This window comes from Melospiza georgiana, chromosome 5 (genome assembly GCF_028018845.1).
Source record: "Melospiza georgiana isolate bMelGeo1 chromosome 5, bMelGeo1.pri, whole genome shotgun sequence".
Taxonomy (NCBI): Eukaryota; Metazoa; Chordata; class Aves; order Passeriformes; family Passerellidae; genus Melospiza; species Melospiza georgiana.
In genome coordinates, this window is record NC_080434.1 from 47,211,329 (window position 1) to 47,231,370 (window position 20,042).

Genomic DNA, 20,042 nt, shown 5'->3' on the forward strand with positions numbered 1-20,042 from the left:
ACTGGAATTTTCAAGTATTTGTCCCATATATTCACAGGTAAAAAACTTGCATAGCAAATAAAATTTTTTGGCAGGTATTTGCAAAAGTGTTTCTGAATGCCAGACTTGAACCTGTGTGTGGCCAGACACTGAGGTTTTGCTTCAACCCAGGAATTTATTAAGACTTACATGAAAATATTCAGTTTTAACATAATACACATTGTTAGCATTTGAATACATATTTACAGATTTATTTGAACTTTTCTTAACTGCAATTCTACAACTGAGCAACATATCCATAAGTGTTTCATAAACTTTCAAACACTTACATATTTATACATATAGTTTTTGCATATATATATATAAAAAAATATTTTTGAGACTCAAGGACTGAGAATCGTCAAAAGGACATTATTGCTACATTTCCATATTTACAAAAACAATGCATAAACCCAGTCAAAACACCAAGCCATTGCAAAATAAGTTTCAAACCCCCCCAAATTATAAAAATATAAATTTCAAGAACGAAAAAACCCAAACCTCTTTCAGCTAAGTGTCTGTAAAGTACCGAGACATCTATAACAACTAGTTTGTCTACAGTTGCTCCAAAAGCCAACACGTTACAAAAGAGCTTTTATAGCATTAAACTCAAAATGCTCAACAACTAGTATGCATAAGAGTGCATCCAAACAAATGGCTAACTTTGGAAAGGTGCAACAGCCTAAGTAAGTTCAGTGCAAATGGCTAATTTTTTTTATTTAACTCTGAAAGACGGATTCCTGTAACAACAAACCAAATGCACAGTCATAGAAGGAGCGCGGTATTCAATGTAACCCAAAATATACTACCAGCGTGTGTATTTACAATTACCTTGTATTTGGGCAGCTAGTTACACATTTGAATTGCATGTAAACTCAACCAAAATCCTGGTAAAGTAAGTAACAGAGTGCTTAAGTGCATTGTAAATAAATAGATACTCAAGTAGTACTCTGCCTCTGAGAAATACTTCTCTCAATGCCTTTACTTTACGGGTCAGAAACAAAGGAAGACAAGAACCAGCAGTGTTCCTGGTGGGAAGAAAAGGGGTTAGAAAACACTTTTAAGCACAGCCCTGGGCTCAACAGATTCTGACCCCAAAGCTTCATGTCTTTCAAAGATGAATGAAAAGATTCTTTGTTTTATGCCATTTATACATTTGGCACTTCTCAGTTAGACTCTTCTTCATTATCATCTCTGGACTGCCAAAGAAACAACTTGGGGTGGAGGAGAATAGCCCTTTCTAGTTAACACTATCCATGACTGCCTGTGGGAAAGATTCACCTGGGTAGGACAAGATAAGGAAAGGGCCCCCAGGAGAGCATTATTTTTCTCTGGTCTCCATTAGATAAGATGACTCGTTAAACGGCCTCCTCTCCGTACACACAGTTTACTGGAAGCAGCCTTCCTCCTCTTTTCTGACCAATTTGGCAGGGCCCACCTATCTTTGGGGAACACTTTTAGATGCCACTATTAGCAAAACAAATGTTAAAGTCTTTGGGCACCCCAGGCAGAGGGCCACAGAAGCAGTTCAGGTTCCATGGTGGAGTGAGACCCAGCAATGGGCAGCTTCATCCTGGCAGGGAATGCACTTCCTGGTGGGAAGTAGTGCATATATCCATGGAAACAGTGCAACTGGTCTGCAAGGCTGACAGCACAGCTGGGAAATAAAAATGAAAATCCATACTCTTCCTCCCTTCTCCTTTGGTTTAAACCCCAGAGCTCCCAGGAGGGTTTCCAGCTGTGCAAATCACCTTTGGAAGGGTCTTGGTTCCTTCACCTCTTTTTCCCAGACAAATACAGCACCCTCATTGGCCTCCAATACCTGCCTGAGAAAGCCTTTCAGGCTTGGCTGGATGTGGAAAAGGGTTTACAAAACCATTAACTTAATACTTGTTTATTTCAGAAATTCAGAGAAACAAGATTAACTAGAAAATGACTGTATGCATTCCAGGCACAGATCCAGAGACTAATCACTGCAGATTTGGTTTGATCTACAGTCATCTAATTCCACAGCCTGGTTTATGATTTCTTTAGTCAGATGTTTTTTTCACATCTGGCTCTCTACTGCAAATACACACAATATAGCAAAATATATACAGCTTCAATTAACACTGCAATGACGCCTGTAACCGTGCTCAGCAGATTAAGTTTAGGTATAACAGTGCATGGTAAAGGACAGTATTACAACAACATTTCAGCTACACAGTGGTAGTAGTGAGTAAAAGAAAGAGAAATTACTGAAGTTGTCCCTCTCTCAGCCCCTGCACAATACAAACAGCTAACACATCTGATCTCCTCTTCGTCACATGCCACTCAAACATCTTCGCGTACCAGGAGAGGCTGAGTCGAGGAAGCACTGCTGCCCACCGAGTTAATCCTCACAGAGTGATCTGGAGCATTTCCTTGGCTGGAAGGTGGGGTTGAGAAGTTGGCATAAACCTGAAGAAGCCAAACACTGGTGTCAATACTCTGCAGACTGCTCCCTTCACACATTCTTGGAGAGCATTCCTTTCCCAAGCCTTTTCCCACCCTGTACTATATACTGCTGTAGAAAGGCTCCAGCTCAGGAACTTCTTTGCAAATCAAAACAGTGTCAAAAGGTCTTGGGCTTAACTGCTACTTTAAAGAATCACGAAGCTCAATCTCAGTTACTACAACCACTGCAGCTTCCAACTGCATGCCAAATCTCAACTGAGCTCAAAAAAAAGAAATAGCTCAGGTTATACTAAGCTCCCCCAGAAATCTCACTAATAATTCCTTCAGATTCTTGCTTTTGTTTTAGTAATGCCTGCACCTGCCAAAAATACACTACAGGATGCAATCGAACACCAGCAGCTTTCAGTTTCCTCTTTTCTCAAATTGTCAGGAAGCCATGTACTCTCTTCCCAAACGAGGCATCCAGAAAGTAAAAGGAAGCTATATTTTTAAGTCAGGTCTAAACGTACTTTTGTAAACCCTAGTAACACACAAAGGTATGGAGAGAGATGATCCAGGTTTAGGATGTGCCTCCAGTTTTTCTTTGGACAGTTTTTTCCAGTTGCCTGCTCAGAATAAGCTTTTGCCATGGAATGGTTGAAAGAGCAGCACACACAATTTGTCACAACATACCTCCAAGGTTATGTAAATGTATTAGGGGAGGGAAGTGAGAAGATACAAAAGAGTGCCAAAGGCTCCACCCCTTCATCCAATGGCTTTCCTAATAAAAACTAATTGTATTTATTTCTGGGATGTTTCCCAGCTTAACAGAATTTTTCATAGTTTAGGATAAGGTGAATTTATGCAGTACTGTTGCATTTTGTAATGTCAAAATTGTTGTGACAGGTCTATTGTAAGTGAGAAACATCAGTAATGCAAAAAATGTTCTGCAGCTAATAAATGTTGGGTATGGGCTTAAATAGATACTGCCTAATGGAATAGCCCAAACATCATTCTTACTACCCAGAGTGATGCTGCAAAGCTACATAAGTAATACCAGAAAAGCAGTGCCTGGACTCTCCTTCTCACAGCTCTAGTGTAACATCTTGCTTGAAACTGCTTAATCCATAACTTACCCGGGGGGCATTATCTGAAAGCTGCTGCTCTATCATCTGTACAATTTGTTTAAATGTGGGTCTCCGTAAGGGATCAGCATCCCAGCAACTCTTCATTATGTCATACCTGTAAAGACACCAAAATTAAATACTGCTCATGAAGAAATCCTTAGTTCTTATCTCTCCTGCATTATTATTTGAAACAAAAGCATTGCATCTTCTTTAAATGACTTTAAGAACAGGAATGTTGCTGCTAAGACCTGTGTTTGTGACAACAGAGAACACACCACTAATGGGAGGCTCTGGACATAGTTTCTTTGACGGCTTGTAAATGCCAATCCATTTACAAAATAGTGAATTAGGAATGTCTCATAAAGAAGATCAGTAGCCAGCCCTCTTGCTGTCAGAAAGTAAAGCACAAATGCAGATGCTGTACAGTCTGGTGATACATCTCATTGACTTCTTTATCTGAAGTAAAAATGTTTAATTATGTTTTGTGATCTGTCAATAATTTATTGACAGAGAGCAGGTGCCATGACAAAGTGATTAGATGGCACAAGGCATGAATGCATTTCATTCCTTGTAACAACAAAGGCGTGAATTCTGCTACTTAAGAGTACATGAATTATTTAAAACATGAAAATAACTTTAAAAAATTACAATGGGGCAGTGCAATGAGCCTTAGTGCAAGAACAGAAGCTTCCCTTTCTTCACATCTTTACTGTTGTTTGGACGATTGGAGGTGCTGGTTGCTCACTTACATTTCAGGTGGCGCACACTCAGGGCTGAACATCCGGTATCCTTCTTTGATCATTTTATAGAACTTGGAGTCCACAGGTATCCCTGGATAGGGGCTGCTTCCTGTTGAGAGAGCAGGTGAGCAATATGATTTCTGCACCTTCAGTAAACCCCCAAATGAAACAGATATGAAGTACACATCTTGAAGGAGCTTACCTAAAGAAAAGAGCTCCCAAAGCAATATCCCGTAAGACCAGACGTCACTCTCAAAGGTGTAGACGCAATTGAAAATACTTTCAGGTGCCATCCACTTCACGGGAAGACGAGCCTTTCCAGGGAAGAGGGAATAAATTTAGACAATAGATATAAGGAATAAAGAATTGACAAGGTAAAATCAACCTGTTCTGTTTTTTAATGTGCATTAAGTATTTTTAAAATCAAGAAGCATCCAACCAAAAAGAAACTTTTAGCATTTTAGAGTCTCCAAGTGCTGCATTGCTAGTGATCCATCTTTCTGTGGGTCCACCAAGCAAATAAATACTGTTCCTTGCACTCTGATTTTCTGAATACTGTTTGACTCCTTCTGTCTAATTAATAAAGGATATCAGGAAGTCAGAGGAAAATAATGTAAGTGATCATGACATGGTTACTTAAGCATGTAAGCAAGTCTACTTTGATGGACTGGCTGGCACAGGCAGCCAAATAAGATTGACATAGTCAAGATGCTTCAAGGCTTTAGTCAATGCATTAGCTCCTTAGTCTATCAGTAGAAAAATTTAAATTCAGATAAAGTAATATATATTAATATATATATTTTTGGGCAGAAGTGTTGATCTGCTGGAGGGCAGGAAGGCTCTTCAGATGTATCTGGACAAACTGGATTATGAGCCAAGCCAGTTGTATGAGGTTCAATAAGGCCAAGTGGTGGACCCTGCCCAGCAGAAAAGGACCTGGGGGTGCTGGTCAGCAGCAGCTGAACATGAGCCAGATGTGCCCAGGTGGCCAAGTAGGCCAATGACACCCTGGCCTGTGTCAGCAATAGTGTGGCCAGCAGGACCAGGGCAGTGACTGTCCCCTGTACTCAGCACTGGCGAGGACACACCTTGAGTGCTGTGCCCAGTTCTGAGCCCCTCACTACAACACTGACATTTAGGTACTGGAGTGTTTCCAAAGAAAAACAAAGAAGGTAATGAAGAGTCTGGAACATTAAGCCCTACAGGGATCAGCTGAGGGAACTGGAGTCATTTATCCCAAAGAAAAGGAGGCTGGGGGAGACCTTAGTGCTCTCTACAGCTACCCAACAGGACGCTGTAGCAAGGTGGGGATCTGTCTCTTCTACACAACAAGTGACAGGATCACAGAAAATGGCCTTGAATTGTGCCAGGGGAAGTTTGAATTGGATATCAGGAAAAATTCTTCACCAAAAGGGCTGTCAAGCATTGGAATAGGCTGCCTGGGGAAGTGATGGAGTCACCATCCCTGGACATATTTAAAAAACATGTTAGATGTGGGACTTGGAGAAATGGTTTAGGGGACTTGGTAGTCCTGGGTTAGCAGTTGGAGTGAATGATCTAAAAGGTCTTTTACCACCTGAACAATTCTATGATTCTGTGAATTTTTTTTAAGTGTGTGTGGAAATGGAAAGATCCCTTATGAATGCTAACTGGAGCAGAAGAAAGGACACAGGAAGCCTTTGCATTTGCTTCCACCTTCCTCTCCCTGGTTTGCCCTTTCCTTGTCTGACTGTAGGAGCTGGTCAGACCTCTGTCCTAAACATTCTTCCTGCTTTGGAAAAAACAGACTTCTTTCTCCCAATGATCAGAAGGCTTGAACACATCTCATGTGAAGAAAGTTTGAGAGAGCTGGGGTTATTCAGTCTGGAGAAGAGAAGGGAGACCTCATTGTGGCCTATATAAAGAGGACTTACAGCAAAGATGGAAAGAGACTTTTTACTGGGGCTTGTGATGACTGAACAAGGAAAAATGGTTTTAAACTGAAAGGGCATGGATTTAGATTGGAAACAAGGAAAAAAATTATGATGAGGATAGTGAGAGACTGGAACAGGTAGTCCAGAGAGGTTGTGGATACTTCATCTGGGCAACATTTCCAACACTGGAGATGTTCAAGGTCAGATTGCATGGCTCTCTAAGCAACCTGATCTAGTGAAAAGATGTCCTTGCCCATGGCAGTGGGGTTGGACTAGATGATCTTAGAAGGTCCTTCCAACCCAAACCATTCTATGATTCTGTGATTCTATGAACTCAGAAAACTTAATGGATAACCTAGACAAATAAAACTCAGTTGCACACTTCCCTCCTAAGCTGCTGTTTAAACTTCCTACTCCCAGGACCCTTTATGATCAGGCAGCTCTTGACCTGACCTTGAGCCAGAAAGTAGCTTGGTTACACTAAACACTACTCAATATTTTGTCACAGCAGGCACTCATGAATCATTTCAGCTCCTACTGCTCCCTAACCTGAACCAGTGGCTGGTACTGACATTGTTTTGAAGAAAACCAATAAACCTGTCTCACAGCCTAAAATAAGGATGCTGTAGGTACCTGAGACATCAAGGCCTGCTGGGTAACAGCACAGCACCAGAGTTATGTCATACCTGAGGTACCATGGATTGACTGAAGTTATCTGAGTGGCAAACCCCTTTGGTGAGAGATGCTCAGGTGTGCCATTTTCTCTCTTTATCAGCTTGCCAAAGGCAGGACAGGTAAGCTTTAGTTCATGTGCTGTCAAGCCCCTAAGTAATGACCAGCCCTCATCATTAAGATCATGGAGCCCTCAGCTGAACTGGGGACAAGGGCTGCCTTGCTGAACAGGGATCTTCTCCTTTGAAAAACTGTGCAAGGGAAAGCATACGTACTCTGAAGGCAGCAGCTGGCTGCACCTATCTGACACAGACTTAGAACACTAAGCCAGGCAGCATAAATCAGTTTGAGAAGCAAAATACCTATACTTCATAAACACTTCCCCAGCTTAACCACAGAGAAGCTCGATTTTCTTTTGTAGTAGGGCTCTTTTTACTGCTCTGGCACTTTAAAGGGGACTGCAAGAGCTGCCAAGGTAATCTGCATCACTTCAAAGTGCCTTTGTACCCCTCCAGAGGTTTAATAGGTACTTGTGAGGTCGGTACTCTTCTACATGGGAGGTTTTAAACTTTCCTCATCAAAATATAGTGTCTTGTTCCAACCCTGTTACAGGGTTTGAACTACAGCTGCAAGCTAAAGCTGTGTTTGTTACACATACGAGGGAGGTTAGGATGTCTCTATTGAATCAGAGAAAACCAAGATGTTTTTGCCTCCCATTGATGCTCTAATCAGTAAATTCACACTGCAGTTTTCATTGTCTGAGTGCTCCCTTACAGAAAAAGAGAAGCTGCAAAACCCTGATTATTTAGATATTTTTAAAATAAACTATTTCAAAAACTGACAAATAGTGCAATGCACAGGGATAATGTTTCCAAATAATTCCAAAATTAAAATTAAATCCAAAAACTGGGATACTAGAATATTTCCATGTCAAAACTAGCAATTACAGAGCAGTACTTTTGAGTACATTCATGTATAATAAGAAGACTGGACATTATATTGGTGCAGCAAAAACATTTATTTCACTACAACATGCATTCAGCTATGAGCACATATTTTCCAGAATAACAAGTATAAACTAAGAATTTTGTCAGCACACACATCTATGTCAGAAACTTCCCCTCCTAGCCAACACAGAGATATGTATATACACACCAGAACTGGAAAATCCAGATTTCCATCTAACTAAAAAAGACTTTTATTTGCACATCAAGACAACAGGAACTTACTTAACTTAAAACAAGTGTATTAAGTACCATGTATACTTACATTTCCTTTGACCACGTAATTTGAGTCATTCCTTATATCTCTTGCCAGGCCAAAGTCACAGATTTTTGTAATTCGACCATGAGTTAGAAGAATATTTCTTGCGGCCAGATCCCTATGAATGCACTAAATAATAGACAAACAAACAAAACTAGTTGATAATATCCCTAACAGGCTTGGTTACATGTTTACTTAGCTATGTAACTTACTGTATTATGCATTTTAAGGCAAGCTGTAAATCAAAATGAAGCCATGTGCTAATAAGCTTACTCAGGTGAGTAAACATTCTGATCTCGTATCTTTACAATAATTACATCAATCCACAGTAATAAGGTTGTCTATGCATTTAGTTTAGAAAATATCAGTCACAGTCATTGAATTTTGCAGTGTTTCACATTCTAAGCTAAAATTTAAGGTACTTTGTTCTGATTTATCAAAATCCTCACTGAATTGTTTCCTAATACAGGAAAAAATAGAGGGGAAAGTGTGATTTGTTTCCAAAATATTCCCAATATTCTGTCATTGATATAGAAGAGCTGAAAATGTGAAAATAGGAGAAATTATGGTAACAACTTCAAAGCACACAAACACAGAAACTGCATCCTGTAACAGAAATACTCATCTGGAAAAGCTGAATTATTATGTGCCTACAACAGGTTAAGCAGACTTAAGTATTTTAAAATATGGAAATTCTCACATGCCAGTATCTTTCAACGGATGGTTATGCATTCAGTGACCTAAGCACCTTGTATTCCAGTTTTTACTTTAGAAGTGGGCATGTGTTGGTAACTGCAGTTCCAGAAGGGTGTCTGAGTTTCCCAGCACCTGTGTTTCTTTGTATAAAACTGTGGAGCCCATGTGTGTTTGCTAGAGAATGGAAGTGATTCTCTAACTAAATGATTTCTTTCATCTGGAAAGAGGAGTATTAACCTTCAGCTTTACTGATGGTATGTACCATGCAGGCCACAGCTGTCTAAAATATAACTGAAGAGAGTTCAATTTTCCTTTTTTCTTTGAAATTCAGAACTTTTGGAATTTCTAGCCAAAAAAAATGACCTAAAATATCAAAGGTTATGAAAATCAAGCTGAGAACGTAACTGCACCTTGCACAAGTAACAATCTCTGTCCCTTTAGCATGCTTACATAAGGAATCATTTTTACTAGTTCCACTGTTTTGGTAGACTCCCGTTCACCTCTGTATACAATGCATTCTGCACTTTGCATATGTGAAGCTGTCACACAGCACTGAAGCATCAAGGCAAAGGAACTGCCAAGAGTCAGTATGGCTCTGCCTTGTTCCTCCAGAATCAGTGCAGTTTGCATTAAATATAGACACTTTGTCTAAGGGAGGAAGCTCTGATGAAGGCACCGAGTGCTTAAGGCAGCTGCCCTCCCAGAACAAGCTCCTATCCCAACTCCTGCACAGCCTTGACAAGCTGTGGAACAGCAGCTGAGCACTCTGTGTGCTGGTCTTCATGGACCCTCCTGCCTGTGAGGCAATCTGAGGCACCTTATCTACCAGCCCACAGCAGTCTGCATTAACTAATTCAACTGCTGGAGCCCAAAGAGTGCAAGCATACACAACTGAAGAGGACCAGTAACACATTAGTGCACTGCAGTTTAATTCTGTGATATAGGTGTTAACTCAGCACTGCCAAAGCGATACTGCACATTACTTCCCATCCTCAAGGTGAGGTGATGTTACATTCTTTACTGCCTTTGCTGCCATTTAATGCCACTGTGTCTGTAAAAATGGAAGGACTATAAAGAAAAAGTCACCACAAATGATACATAATGGATCCAGGGGCTACTCTTTAGGAAAACAGAAGAAATACAGAATGAGTGTGCTAAGCACAGCATGTCCTCAACAGTGAAGGATGCAGGAGCGTGGTGAATCTGTGTTTCATCTGTAATATGATATGTTTGCATGTTAGGCCTGTTTTGAATGTGTTGATAGATGAAAAATAAACTAAAGGGAACTTATGCTTTGGTTTGGAAGAAGGAGCAGTGGGAGAAAAAAAAAAAACAAGTGCAAAAGCAAGTTTTAATGTGCACTTTCCTCAGAGCAGAATTCAAAATACATTTCCCAATAGCAACACAGGACTCCAGGATTGTCTTCCTTTCCTTGAATTGCCTAAGTTTGGTTTTGTACTTTATTTAAGGTGCACCTGTAGTAGCTACATTAGTTATAATGTTTACATGTTAAATGGCACTTTTGCAATAAAATGCAAGAATAGCCACAGGGAGATACTAATTATGCTGCACTTAAGACTTCTTTATAAACCCCTTTCTGTTATGCAATACCTCTCCTATGAAACCCAGAGGAATGTCTATTATGTTCAGTGTAGTCAATGAAGATTTTTTGTGGGTCTCTAAGCTGATCTTATCTTTCCAGAAAACTAAAAATCAAGACATCTCCTGTGTATTAAGCCATGGTTACAAAAAGAGCACACAATGTGATACCTCCCCTCTTTAAGGCAGTATTCTGCATGAGAGAAGTAGCAAGTGCAGTGCTGTTTAAAACTCATGCAAATAGATACCATGGCACTGATTCTACTACCCACAGCAGTGGATATACAACAACACTGCTTCACATTGACCTCTGTTTTAGGTGGTATAAAACATCATTTTTGGCCAATAAGCACTGTACATAACTCCAACACCATGTAAAGCTTCAGGTATGAGAGGGAGCCTATCAGTTTGCAGTGCTTGTTGAAAAGAACATAGAAGTATTCGCCATTTAAACACACAGATCCCATTAAAAGACTGAAAGTGACAAAAAAAAATCTACTGAATCTGTCCATCACTGAAAAATTCTGAACTTACGTTTTTGGAGGCAAGGAAGCTCATGCCCTTTGCCACCTGGTAAGAAAAACTTAGCAGATCTTCTACATCTAAAGCAAGTTCATCATCTTCCGGCATAGAAAGGGTAACATCCTGATCAGTGTAGGATCCTACACAATGTAAACAACAACAGCTTTTGAGTTAAGCGAGTGTAATCATGTAGAAATCACGCAGAGTTGTTTTGACATTAAACAAAACAGTAATTTTAGTAAGTACCAGTCTAGAATCACATAAATAGCCCATCACCAAAAAGGAAAAATAATCCTGATATTCCATTTAAGTGTGAAGAAATACAGGACACTGTAATTCAGCATATTGTTCTTTTTCAAGCCTTCTCACACCAATTACTGAGTTTTAAGTGTCCCCATTCACAAAAGACAAATATGCTAAAACTGAACAGGCATGAAGCCTGTCTTCCTGCACTCCTATCAGCAAACAGAATTCCTTGTCACTGAACTCACCAGACTTCACAGGTCGTTTTTTGTCAGCCTTTGGTGGGACTGCATATGACACTCCTGGTTTCATGTCCATGTACTCATTGGCAACATCACTGTAGAGGTAGCAGAACAAAAGAAACATAGTTTAGTGAAAAAGATCTCAAAAGCTATTTAAACAAAAAGCCAGCATCAAGCCAACCTTCTGAATAATTGATTTACAGATGATCAGTTAGCTGGAAATTCATGAGTGTGTGAAAAAAAATGAGGAAACGCCTGTACAGAAAGAGAGGTTTGTTGGTACAGTTAATGGTACACCTCAAAGTTTGGAGTTTGGCTCAGGTGAGTAAACAAAACCATTCATATAAATACTGTTTATACAGACTTCATTCTCTTTATATTAACATCCAGATGTTTTACAGGATCTGCTAGTGCTTCCTTTTTCTGCTTAGGCCAACTTCTACCAGACTATTTCAGCAGTTCAACTGGCAATTGAAATGCAGAAGACAAATGGTAAAAAATGTTAAATTCAGAAATTCCCAAGTTCCGTAGGGCATTCACATCTATTTCAAAAGATCAGCCAAGTCTTCGGACAGCCATCTGCTAGATTCTTTTAAGTTTAAATTTTCTTATTGCTATATATAATTCAAATGTACAGATTTTCATTACTATATGGTTTATAAATACAGTTTAGGCACCTTTGGAAATGACGGATGTACTTTGGCATTTTTCACTTCATTACCATTAGAATTCATATACTTCCTTAGCCTGAAACATCTGCTTAGTTTAAGGACAATAAATGCAGCCACAGACCTAACATGGGAAGGAGCAATGAGATCACCAATAGCTTTAGTTACCACCAGAAACACATCTGACACATTCAGCAGCAGTAAGTACTAACACGAGAATCTTGTAAATACTCTGCTGTTAATAGCTCAGTTTACAATGTGCCGTTTGTAAACTCATTTTACAATAACTCAATATGCTTAAACAGCACAATCCCTTCACTGTACAGAGAGCACCCCTCCAATGGCAAATCACAGCCTTATGTTCATCACCCCAGTGGTCTCAACCTCTCTGGGGCATCCCCAGCTACCCATTTATTGCCATGGCACAAACAGCTTCACCAGTACTATGCCTTGTTGGGATAAAGAACTTTTCCAGCTCCTTGGGTCGGCCTGCTTCTTTTTCGACTGCCAACACAAAGTAACAGGCCCACTGGGGCAATAAAAAGACTAAAATTTAGAATGGGCAGGTATTTTAATGGCCCGAGGGTTTTGGTAAGCTCTCACTTTGCAAATGGAAGGAAATCTGCTTGGAAGCGCCCTTGGAAAGAACTCTGGGATAGTATATAAAACACAGCAGTTAAAAATATACAGGAAAATTAAGTGCAAGAGCAATCTCAGAGCCATGAGACAGGTTGTTTCACCACAAAACACAGTGAGCTGTCAGTGGCAGCCTGCTACTGACATTTTAAGACACTGGTTTGATATTTTTAAAAAATCATTTCTGAAGGTAGGAATTTGGGAGAACTCAGGGTACTAATGGCCTGACACTGGGGAAATTGTCATTTGAAGTGCCAAATAAGCACTACCAAAGTTTAATAGCAATAAACATAAATATGTACAAAAAATTGGAGCCAAGGAGGTGCATGAAATAACTGCAGAAAATTTGATAAAGAAGAAAAACAAAGAGCACATACAATCCACTCTGTATATAATGACACTGTTGGAATAAACCACCCCCTGAACAAATAGCCTCTTAATTAAATTTTTTTCTTGTGCAGCAGAGAGTCTTCAAAGCCTGCTGCATTAAATGTTTCTCCACACCTCTTATCCCTAATAAACTTTGATTTCTCCTCCTTCCCTATCTTCTAAAAACACAAGTACGTTTCAGCAGGTCATACTTACGCTGCAGGCTCTGACTGATGCAAAAGGTTCTCATAAACAGCTGCATCTGCATGTTCTTCATGTTTTGGACAAATAAATGAATCTCGTTTCCGTCTCAGAAAATTCAAAAGATCACCATAACAGCAATATTCTGTAATGACCAGAGTGGGCCCTGTAGATGCATGTAAGGTTTAGAAAGCTGGTGAGTATTGTTTTCAAAGCAGAAAACCTTACATAAAGCTAGCATTCAGTGAAGCACACAGGCTGGACTATTAAAAAATCACACTGTCTAGCACTGTCTAGACTTGAAAAGTTATAGATAAGTAACCCAGCATCCTCCCTTTCACAGATGAACAACTATGGTCCAGCTAAAGCTGTGTCCCAATTAATGTTCTGCCCCTCAATAGCACAGCATTGTATAAAAATTAAACAAATAAGTCTTTTTCTCTTTTTTCATGTGATAATGTTTCTGGCCAGACACATCTGTTTGATTTTGCTCACTTCCTGAAGGAAGTTATTTGTTCCAAACGTTAAGAGTAACTCAAGCTTCAAACATTAATCCTTTTGATTCACTTCTGTTTACAGTAGAGCTTCACACTCCTTCAGTAATGTTTTGGAAATGATGTAGAGTGTTATATTCTGCAGTATAATAGGAAAAATCATTCTAACAGAACAGCCTGCTGCCACAGAAAACTACATTGCACAAGGTCTTAGAATATTAAAATGAAATCAGAAAAGGGAATCAAGTCATCTTCAGCATCAATGTTTATAGATCAAATATATGTCTTTTGAGTGAATGACTCCAGCTATGGACCTTGAATAAGTAATTACACCGCGTGCTATTTCATCTCTAAGTTTACTCTGTGCCATCATTTCCTAACTTCACTGGTTTATTTCCATTTTTCTGCAGTTAAAAATTATAGCTTTCACAATAGCAAAAGAAGTGTCTGTGGTGTGATTTTCTTACAGACAAGACTTTTTTTCTACTAAGAGAGATATGCAATCGGGCCCGTGAGTCGGCTTAGTTGGATGCTTGAACAAAACTGTTTCATCCTATTTTTAAATCATTAATTGTGAGAAATATTTTGCCTTTGCCTAAAACTATGAATTTTTACAAGATTCTTTTCTTTGAAAAATGTGTAAGAATCAATACCATCTTTCATATTAAAATGCATACAAATTAAAAATACAGGTATCTATCACTCTATTGACACTTCAGGAGATTTTCTAGCTGTAAGTTTTGTAGTTTTATTGTGTAAGAAAACAAACTTATGAAGTTAATACTAAATATAAAACATTATGGTTGTGCAATGCTTTTTTTGGAAAATTACTTTTCTCAACTTTCTGTTGCTTAGAATTTGTACTTTTATTGGTGCCTTGACAGATACATTTGCAGTTTAAACAGAAGGCTGGAAGACTAGAGAAGACAAGCCTGTTGACTTCACCTTGGATACCAACAAGGAAAGAGTTCTCATTAATGAGGAACAGTGTGGTGGAGGTGAAAATTTACACCGTACGTTTTGTTATCTCTCAAGAAGAAAGCACCCAATGGTTCACATGAAAGAGAATAAAAGCAACCTTCCTGTCTAGCTGCAGCTACTTTGGTCTTACTATTGGTTTTATGATGAGTCTAAAATCTAGATTCAGTAAACCACAGATGATAATCATGATGATCTGCAACCTGTCTAGGCATGAAATGTAAGATTGTAAGATGAAATTTATCATTTCTACACTTAGAACTGCACCTTGGATTCTTCCTCAAAAAGTCCATCCTCCTGGCAATTAGAAAAGAACAGAAATAATCAACAATCTGCAGATAACCCCACCTCCAATAGTGCAAGCTCCAAGCAGATTCACAATATTAATGTGGTTTCCAAGGTAACTCAGCACTTTGAGCTCTGACATCAAGGCTTCTCTCTCTGTTAAATGGGCACTGGCTGAAAGGCAAAGCACAGCACTCAGTATGTAACACACCAGCCAGATGGAAGAGAGAAAACACTGTATATCTGTAATATACTACAGCAACTTACTTTTCAACATCTTTACTGCCACCGTCATAGCAGCATCAGACTTAAATAAACCATAAGCAGTGGCTTCAACAACTTTCCCAAAAGCTCCAGCGCCAAGGGTTTTACCTAATAAAGCAAACAAAATACTTTGTAACAACTTTGAGTACTTCCTCCTGTAGGGCTCAACATTTTATTTTATTATATCAAGGAAGCTATTGCAGATATGCCTGCTTGCCTTTTGTCCCAAGGCAAGAATGAGCAATTATCACTATCTGCATAATTGTGCAACAATTTTGTGACAAAACCCTGCTGTGTTTGACCAGAGTCTCATATGAGACCTGAAGGTTCCACCTTGCAGATGAAGTTCAATAAATCTAAACTAACCAAAACTTAAACGGTTTCTAGGAAATTCCCATTTGTGATCATAAGGAAGCTGTGTTGGATCTATGTAAACATAGTTGTTTCCATTTATTTCTTCAACAACTTTCCACTGAACTTCATACTTGGGTTTCTGGAAAAGAAAGAGAACTGATGTTACTACTGAAGACTCAACAAGTAGCTCACACACGTGTTTAGTTTGGCAAGGGCAAAGGGGCTTCTGATTTTACCTGCAAATATACGTACACCAGGATCATAACTATGATACACATCAGTCCTGCAGCAACTCCAAATGCAGTTAGTAAAGGGGTGAAAAGGGTATGTGTACGGATTTGCTCTGAAAAGAAACAGAAAATTCTCCTAAAAATACTGGACAAGAAAAACTAAATTAAAAAGATGCAGGTGAAAACCTTTCCTTGTCTCTTCTTTTTGAAATACAGTTTGGGGATTTGACTTTCCCAGGTGTGCTCCAGGTTTATCAGCATGTCTTTCCTGAATGAGCTGTGGGAGACGGAGCTGGCACAGAAACCATGCAGTTCGATGCCTTTGGAGTCTCAGCTTCATTAATTCAGGGGGTTTGGCACTAAGATCAGTTAATGCAAGGGGTTTGCATGATCTCAATCAAGTTAGGTTAAAGAAAGAAGCTTTTATCTGAAGTCCCAATTTCTTCTCCTCCCCTTTGCCCCCCACCTAATCATGATCACTACAGCACAGTCTTTACAAGGAGAGGTTGTGCCAAGTTGTGAAGAAATACAATTCTACTACAACCCATCTGCCCCAAATCTGGTGTATTTATTTGTATGTTATATCTGGGTGTAACAGAAAAAAAAAGAAGCAGAACATTTGGTTTTGCAAAGAAGAGTACAGCTTTACAAACACATTTAAAATCATCTATGTTCTAGTGGGTTTTTCTTCTCCCCCACAAACCTACAAATACCACTACAAAACTCATAAGCCCTTTTGCAGCATGTTGTTGTTACTTCTTTTATAGCAGCAGGACACTAAGGCTCCAGGCAAGTTGGGGACTGCATTTTTCCTGAGACATTGTAAAAACCTGAAATAAAATGCAATCTTTCTTTGAAAAAAGAAGTGATGGCCTAAATAGTCAAAACAGGAAAACAGGAAAACAAAAGGGACAGAGAGGAGGAAAGTCAGGGTAATGCTGTAGGGGGTTTTCCTCTGTGCTGCATAGACAGAAAAAAACACCTACCTACTGCACTGCAGAACAGGTGCCATAAAAAGACAGTACCACAATAGTCATTGAGAAATTAAAGCAAGACTTTGACAGGCGGAACATGCAACGAAGTATGTTATCATGTGCTCAGCCACAGTACTGTAACCTTCTCACAGCTAAACCACTTAAAATCCTTTTCCAGAAAGAGCCACACACCACCCATGTTCTGTGTGTTCTGTGGCTGTTACCTTTAATAGCAAAGTTGAAGAAAGCAGAGCTCCTGTCCCCGTTGCTGGAGGCCTCACAGCACACGGTGCCGGTGCTCCTGAACATGCTGGCGTTAATGGTGCTTTCAACCAGGATCCGCTCAAATGACGGGGCTGATGAATTTGTGTAACCAACTTTGACATCCATGGGGGATATTGTTGGTGAATCAAAACACCTGGACAAAAAATACTGACAGTTACCTGCAGTGGATTGCTACCTGGAGTGCCAGACCAACAGAGAACTGAACAATTCTGGTCCACAAAGGGTTTCAGCTGAAGATCTAAACCCTGAAACAGCCTATTCACAGTGACTCCTATCTTGTATGAAGTGGGAAAAATGGATACATACACCTAGCCTGGCCCAACTGGAGACCACGATGTCTTTGCATTTGCTTTTGGTTACACATACCTACAGGTCTGTAACTTCTCTATGGGTTTTATACCATTCAACATACATTTTCAATTTCATTATCAAGCAGTTGTGGTATGTTACCCACTTCTGAAAATGTTTCCCAAGCATCATCTAATTACAGCACAAAAGAAGTCCATGATATACATGAACACCATGAAGCTTATATGCAGTCAGAAAACAGACAGTTCTTTTCTCTCAAGATGTTGCTTCTCCTTCATATGTCACATATTTACTACATAAGCACACATTTAAGATTTTAAAACAGGTATTATTTGAAATCATTAAGGAAATAATTATTTCAGACATTTAAAACATTACTCCAGTGGGAAGGAGACCCATTACTTGCTAGTATTATATAACCATGGGGGAAGTCAAGCAAAATCTGAAAACTTGCTTCACAAATGCTCACTCACTTCACAGGGAAACTCTACAATCTTCTTATAAACACCTGGTTTTAAAAACACCCAATTTCATTCATAGCAACACTGGACTTGTTTACTTGTCATATGTTTCATGTGAACAGAAATCTAATTACATTATGTCTGGAAAAATTACTTCATTACACAGTAAAACAAATTATAACAGCCATATTCACAAGTGATTCTGTGATTGCCATTCTGTGAAATTGCATATAGAACATGTGTCATCTGGGGCCAAGCTGATAAAAGCCATAACTAGCTTGCAGCAGAAACTTTATCTTTTACTTTTACACAGCAAGTGTTGGTTATTCCCCTTTCAAGGACAGAATACAAAGGAGAAAAATGAAATGTATCCCTGCATTCTCACAAAATACTGCAAATAATGCCATGCCAAAAAGCATGAAAACCACGATGCAACATTTGAATGTAACCAAGTCATTTCATTTTCTTAATTTGTAGTTAGCAATTGGATGTGTTGCACCTAAAACAACCTTTGGAGACTGTTGTTTACTTAACTTACCTCTGCTCAGTTCCTGGGCAAAAGTACCAGTATATGGTAGGGGCTGGGAATCCAGCAGCTACACACTGGAGAACACCATTGCTAAGTATATCCAGAGTGAGAATCTCAGGCTTTGCTGCAATAAAGAAAAGCAATAGTCACCCACTAGGGGAACACAGAATGTACACTACTATTTGCTCTTCACATCAGCAACCTGTGTGCCTCATAATCCATGCAATCACTCAGGTGAGCAAGACTTTCTTATGCTCAAGGATGTCTGGGTCTGAACCAGTATCCTGCAAAAATCTAACATCTGTGAAAATATTAGCTCTTATACTGAATGCTTGGGCTGGACATTACAAGAATACCTCATCTCCCCTGAGTATTTGGTTTGATGAAGGATCCTAAACCACCAAAGCTAAGAGCTTAAACAACCCAAAGAAGTGTGTGCTTAGAACAATGGTAAAGTTCCCATTCCTACATAGTGTGACTTTACCCATCTGTAAAAAGGACAGTTTCTTCCCAGTTAAGAGTGTACTAAATCTGTCAAACCACATCCCTCTTACATCTGCCCTGTGTATTCAATATTACCACTGCAGCCAGGAAAGGAAACACAATGCAAGGCAACCAGTGCAAGCCTCCCAACAGAGGACACACACCTCTATAAGATAATGAACTGCCCAACTGCCTGATTCTCTGAAACATTGCAGGCAGAGGAAGCCAAATCTGGGCTGAAGGTATTAGCTTTCCAAATGAGAATTTGTGATTGCTCTGGTAGTTTAGAAAGCAATTAATCCAGCCAATGCCTTCTGTCACATCCTGCACAGGAGTTAGTCCTGCAGTTGGTTTAGAAGTCCCTGTTTCAAGGAAACACGTGCAGTCAGGTGGACTTCAGAGTCATTAGTCCAGTGTCATAGGCTTCAGCCAAGAGTACCACCAACACAGCAAGATTTTTTTTTTTTTCTGATGGAACTGAAACCTTACTTCCCTTAACAACCTTAGCTTCCTTGCAAAATCACCCAAACAGAAGTTAATGAAAGAAACTATGAAAGATTACATTGCAATGATTCTGCTCACCTGACAGATACAAGTTAAGAGCCCATTATCAGTTAATATGGCTTTACAGAAATGTAAGATGAACTCCTAATTCTAGAAAGAAGTGAAGCTGTATAGGCTGCAATGGGAAAACAGATTTATTTCAGATGAAACCCATGTACGAAGACTGCACAGCGTTAGTTTTTAATGAATATTCTACTCTCTGATTAAATTGGAGTCAACAAAGCACACGTATATTCTCAATCACACACCACCTCCTCGTGACTCATGTAGCAGGAACTGAATGTTCTTTCATTTCTAAATCTGCATGTTGTGTTTTATACAAAACACCAAGAACCAAACATTGTTGCAAAATGTTGAGACTGATTTTCAGCATTACTCATTTGGTGAAGAACTTTCTGAGAGCACACAGCATCTCACCCAGCCTCAGTGCTCACAGAACACATGTAATTCACATTTCTGAAATTCCAATCAAAATGGCTGGATTGTGAAATTGAAGTTAGCTAAACTA

At 39.4% G+C, this 20,042-nt stretch overlaps 1 protein-coding gene across 1 annotated transcript in view; it reads right to left on the reverse strand.

Moving 5' to 3' along the window:
- Positions 1-202: 202 nt before the first annotated feature.
- KIT (KIT proto-oncogene, receptor tyrosine kinase) overlaps positions 203-20,042 on the reverse strand; it is a 55,040-nt gene continuing 35,200 nt past the window's right edge. Inside the window, exons 8-21 of the mRNA XM_058024135.1 lie at positions 18,497-18,611; positions 17,128-17,321; positions 15,936-16,042; positions 15,712-15,838; positions 15,349-15,453; positions 15,145-15,255; positions 13,340-13,490; positions 11,457-11,545; positions 10,978-11,105; positions 8,155-8,277; positions 4,503-4,614; positions 4,310-4,409; positions 3,570-3,675; positions 203-2,457 (exon numbers count right to left, since the gene is read on the reverse strand). Of these exons, the coding sequence (XP_057880118.1) occupies positions 2,332-2,457; positions 3,570-3,675; positions 4,310-4,409; positions 4,503-4,614; positions 8,155-8,277; positions 10,978-11,105; positions 11,457-11,545; positions 13,340-13,490; positions 15,145-15,255; positions 15,349-15,453; positions 15,712-15,838; positions 15,936-16,042; positions 17,128-17,321; positions 18,497-18,611 (1,694 nt within the window). The 3' untranslated portion in view covers positions 203-2,331. The remainder of the gene's footprint in view (positions 2,458-3,569; positions 3,676-4,309; positions 4,410-4,502; positions 4,615-8,154; positions 8,278-10,977; positions 11,106-11,456; positions 11,546-13,339; positions 13,491-15,144; positions 15,256-15,348; positions 15,454-15,711; positions 15,839-15,935; positions 16,043-17,127; positions 17,322-18,496; positions 18,612-20,042) is intronic.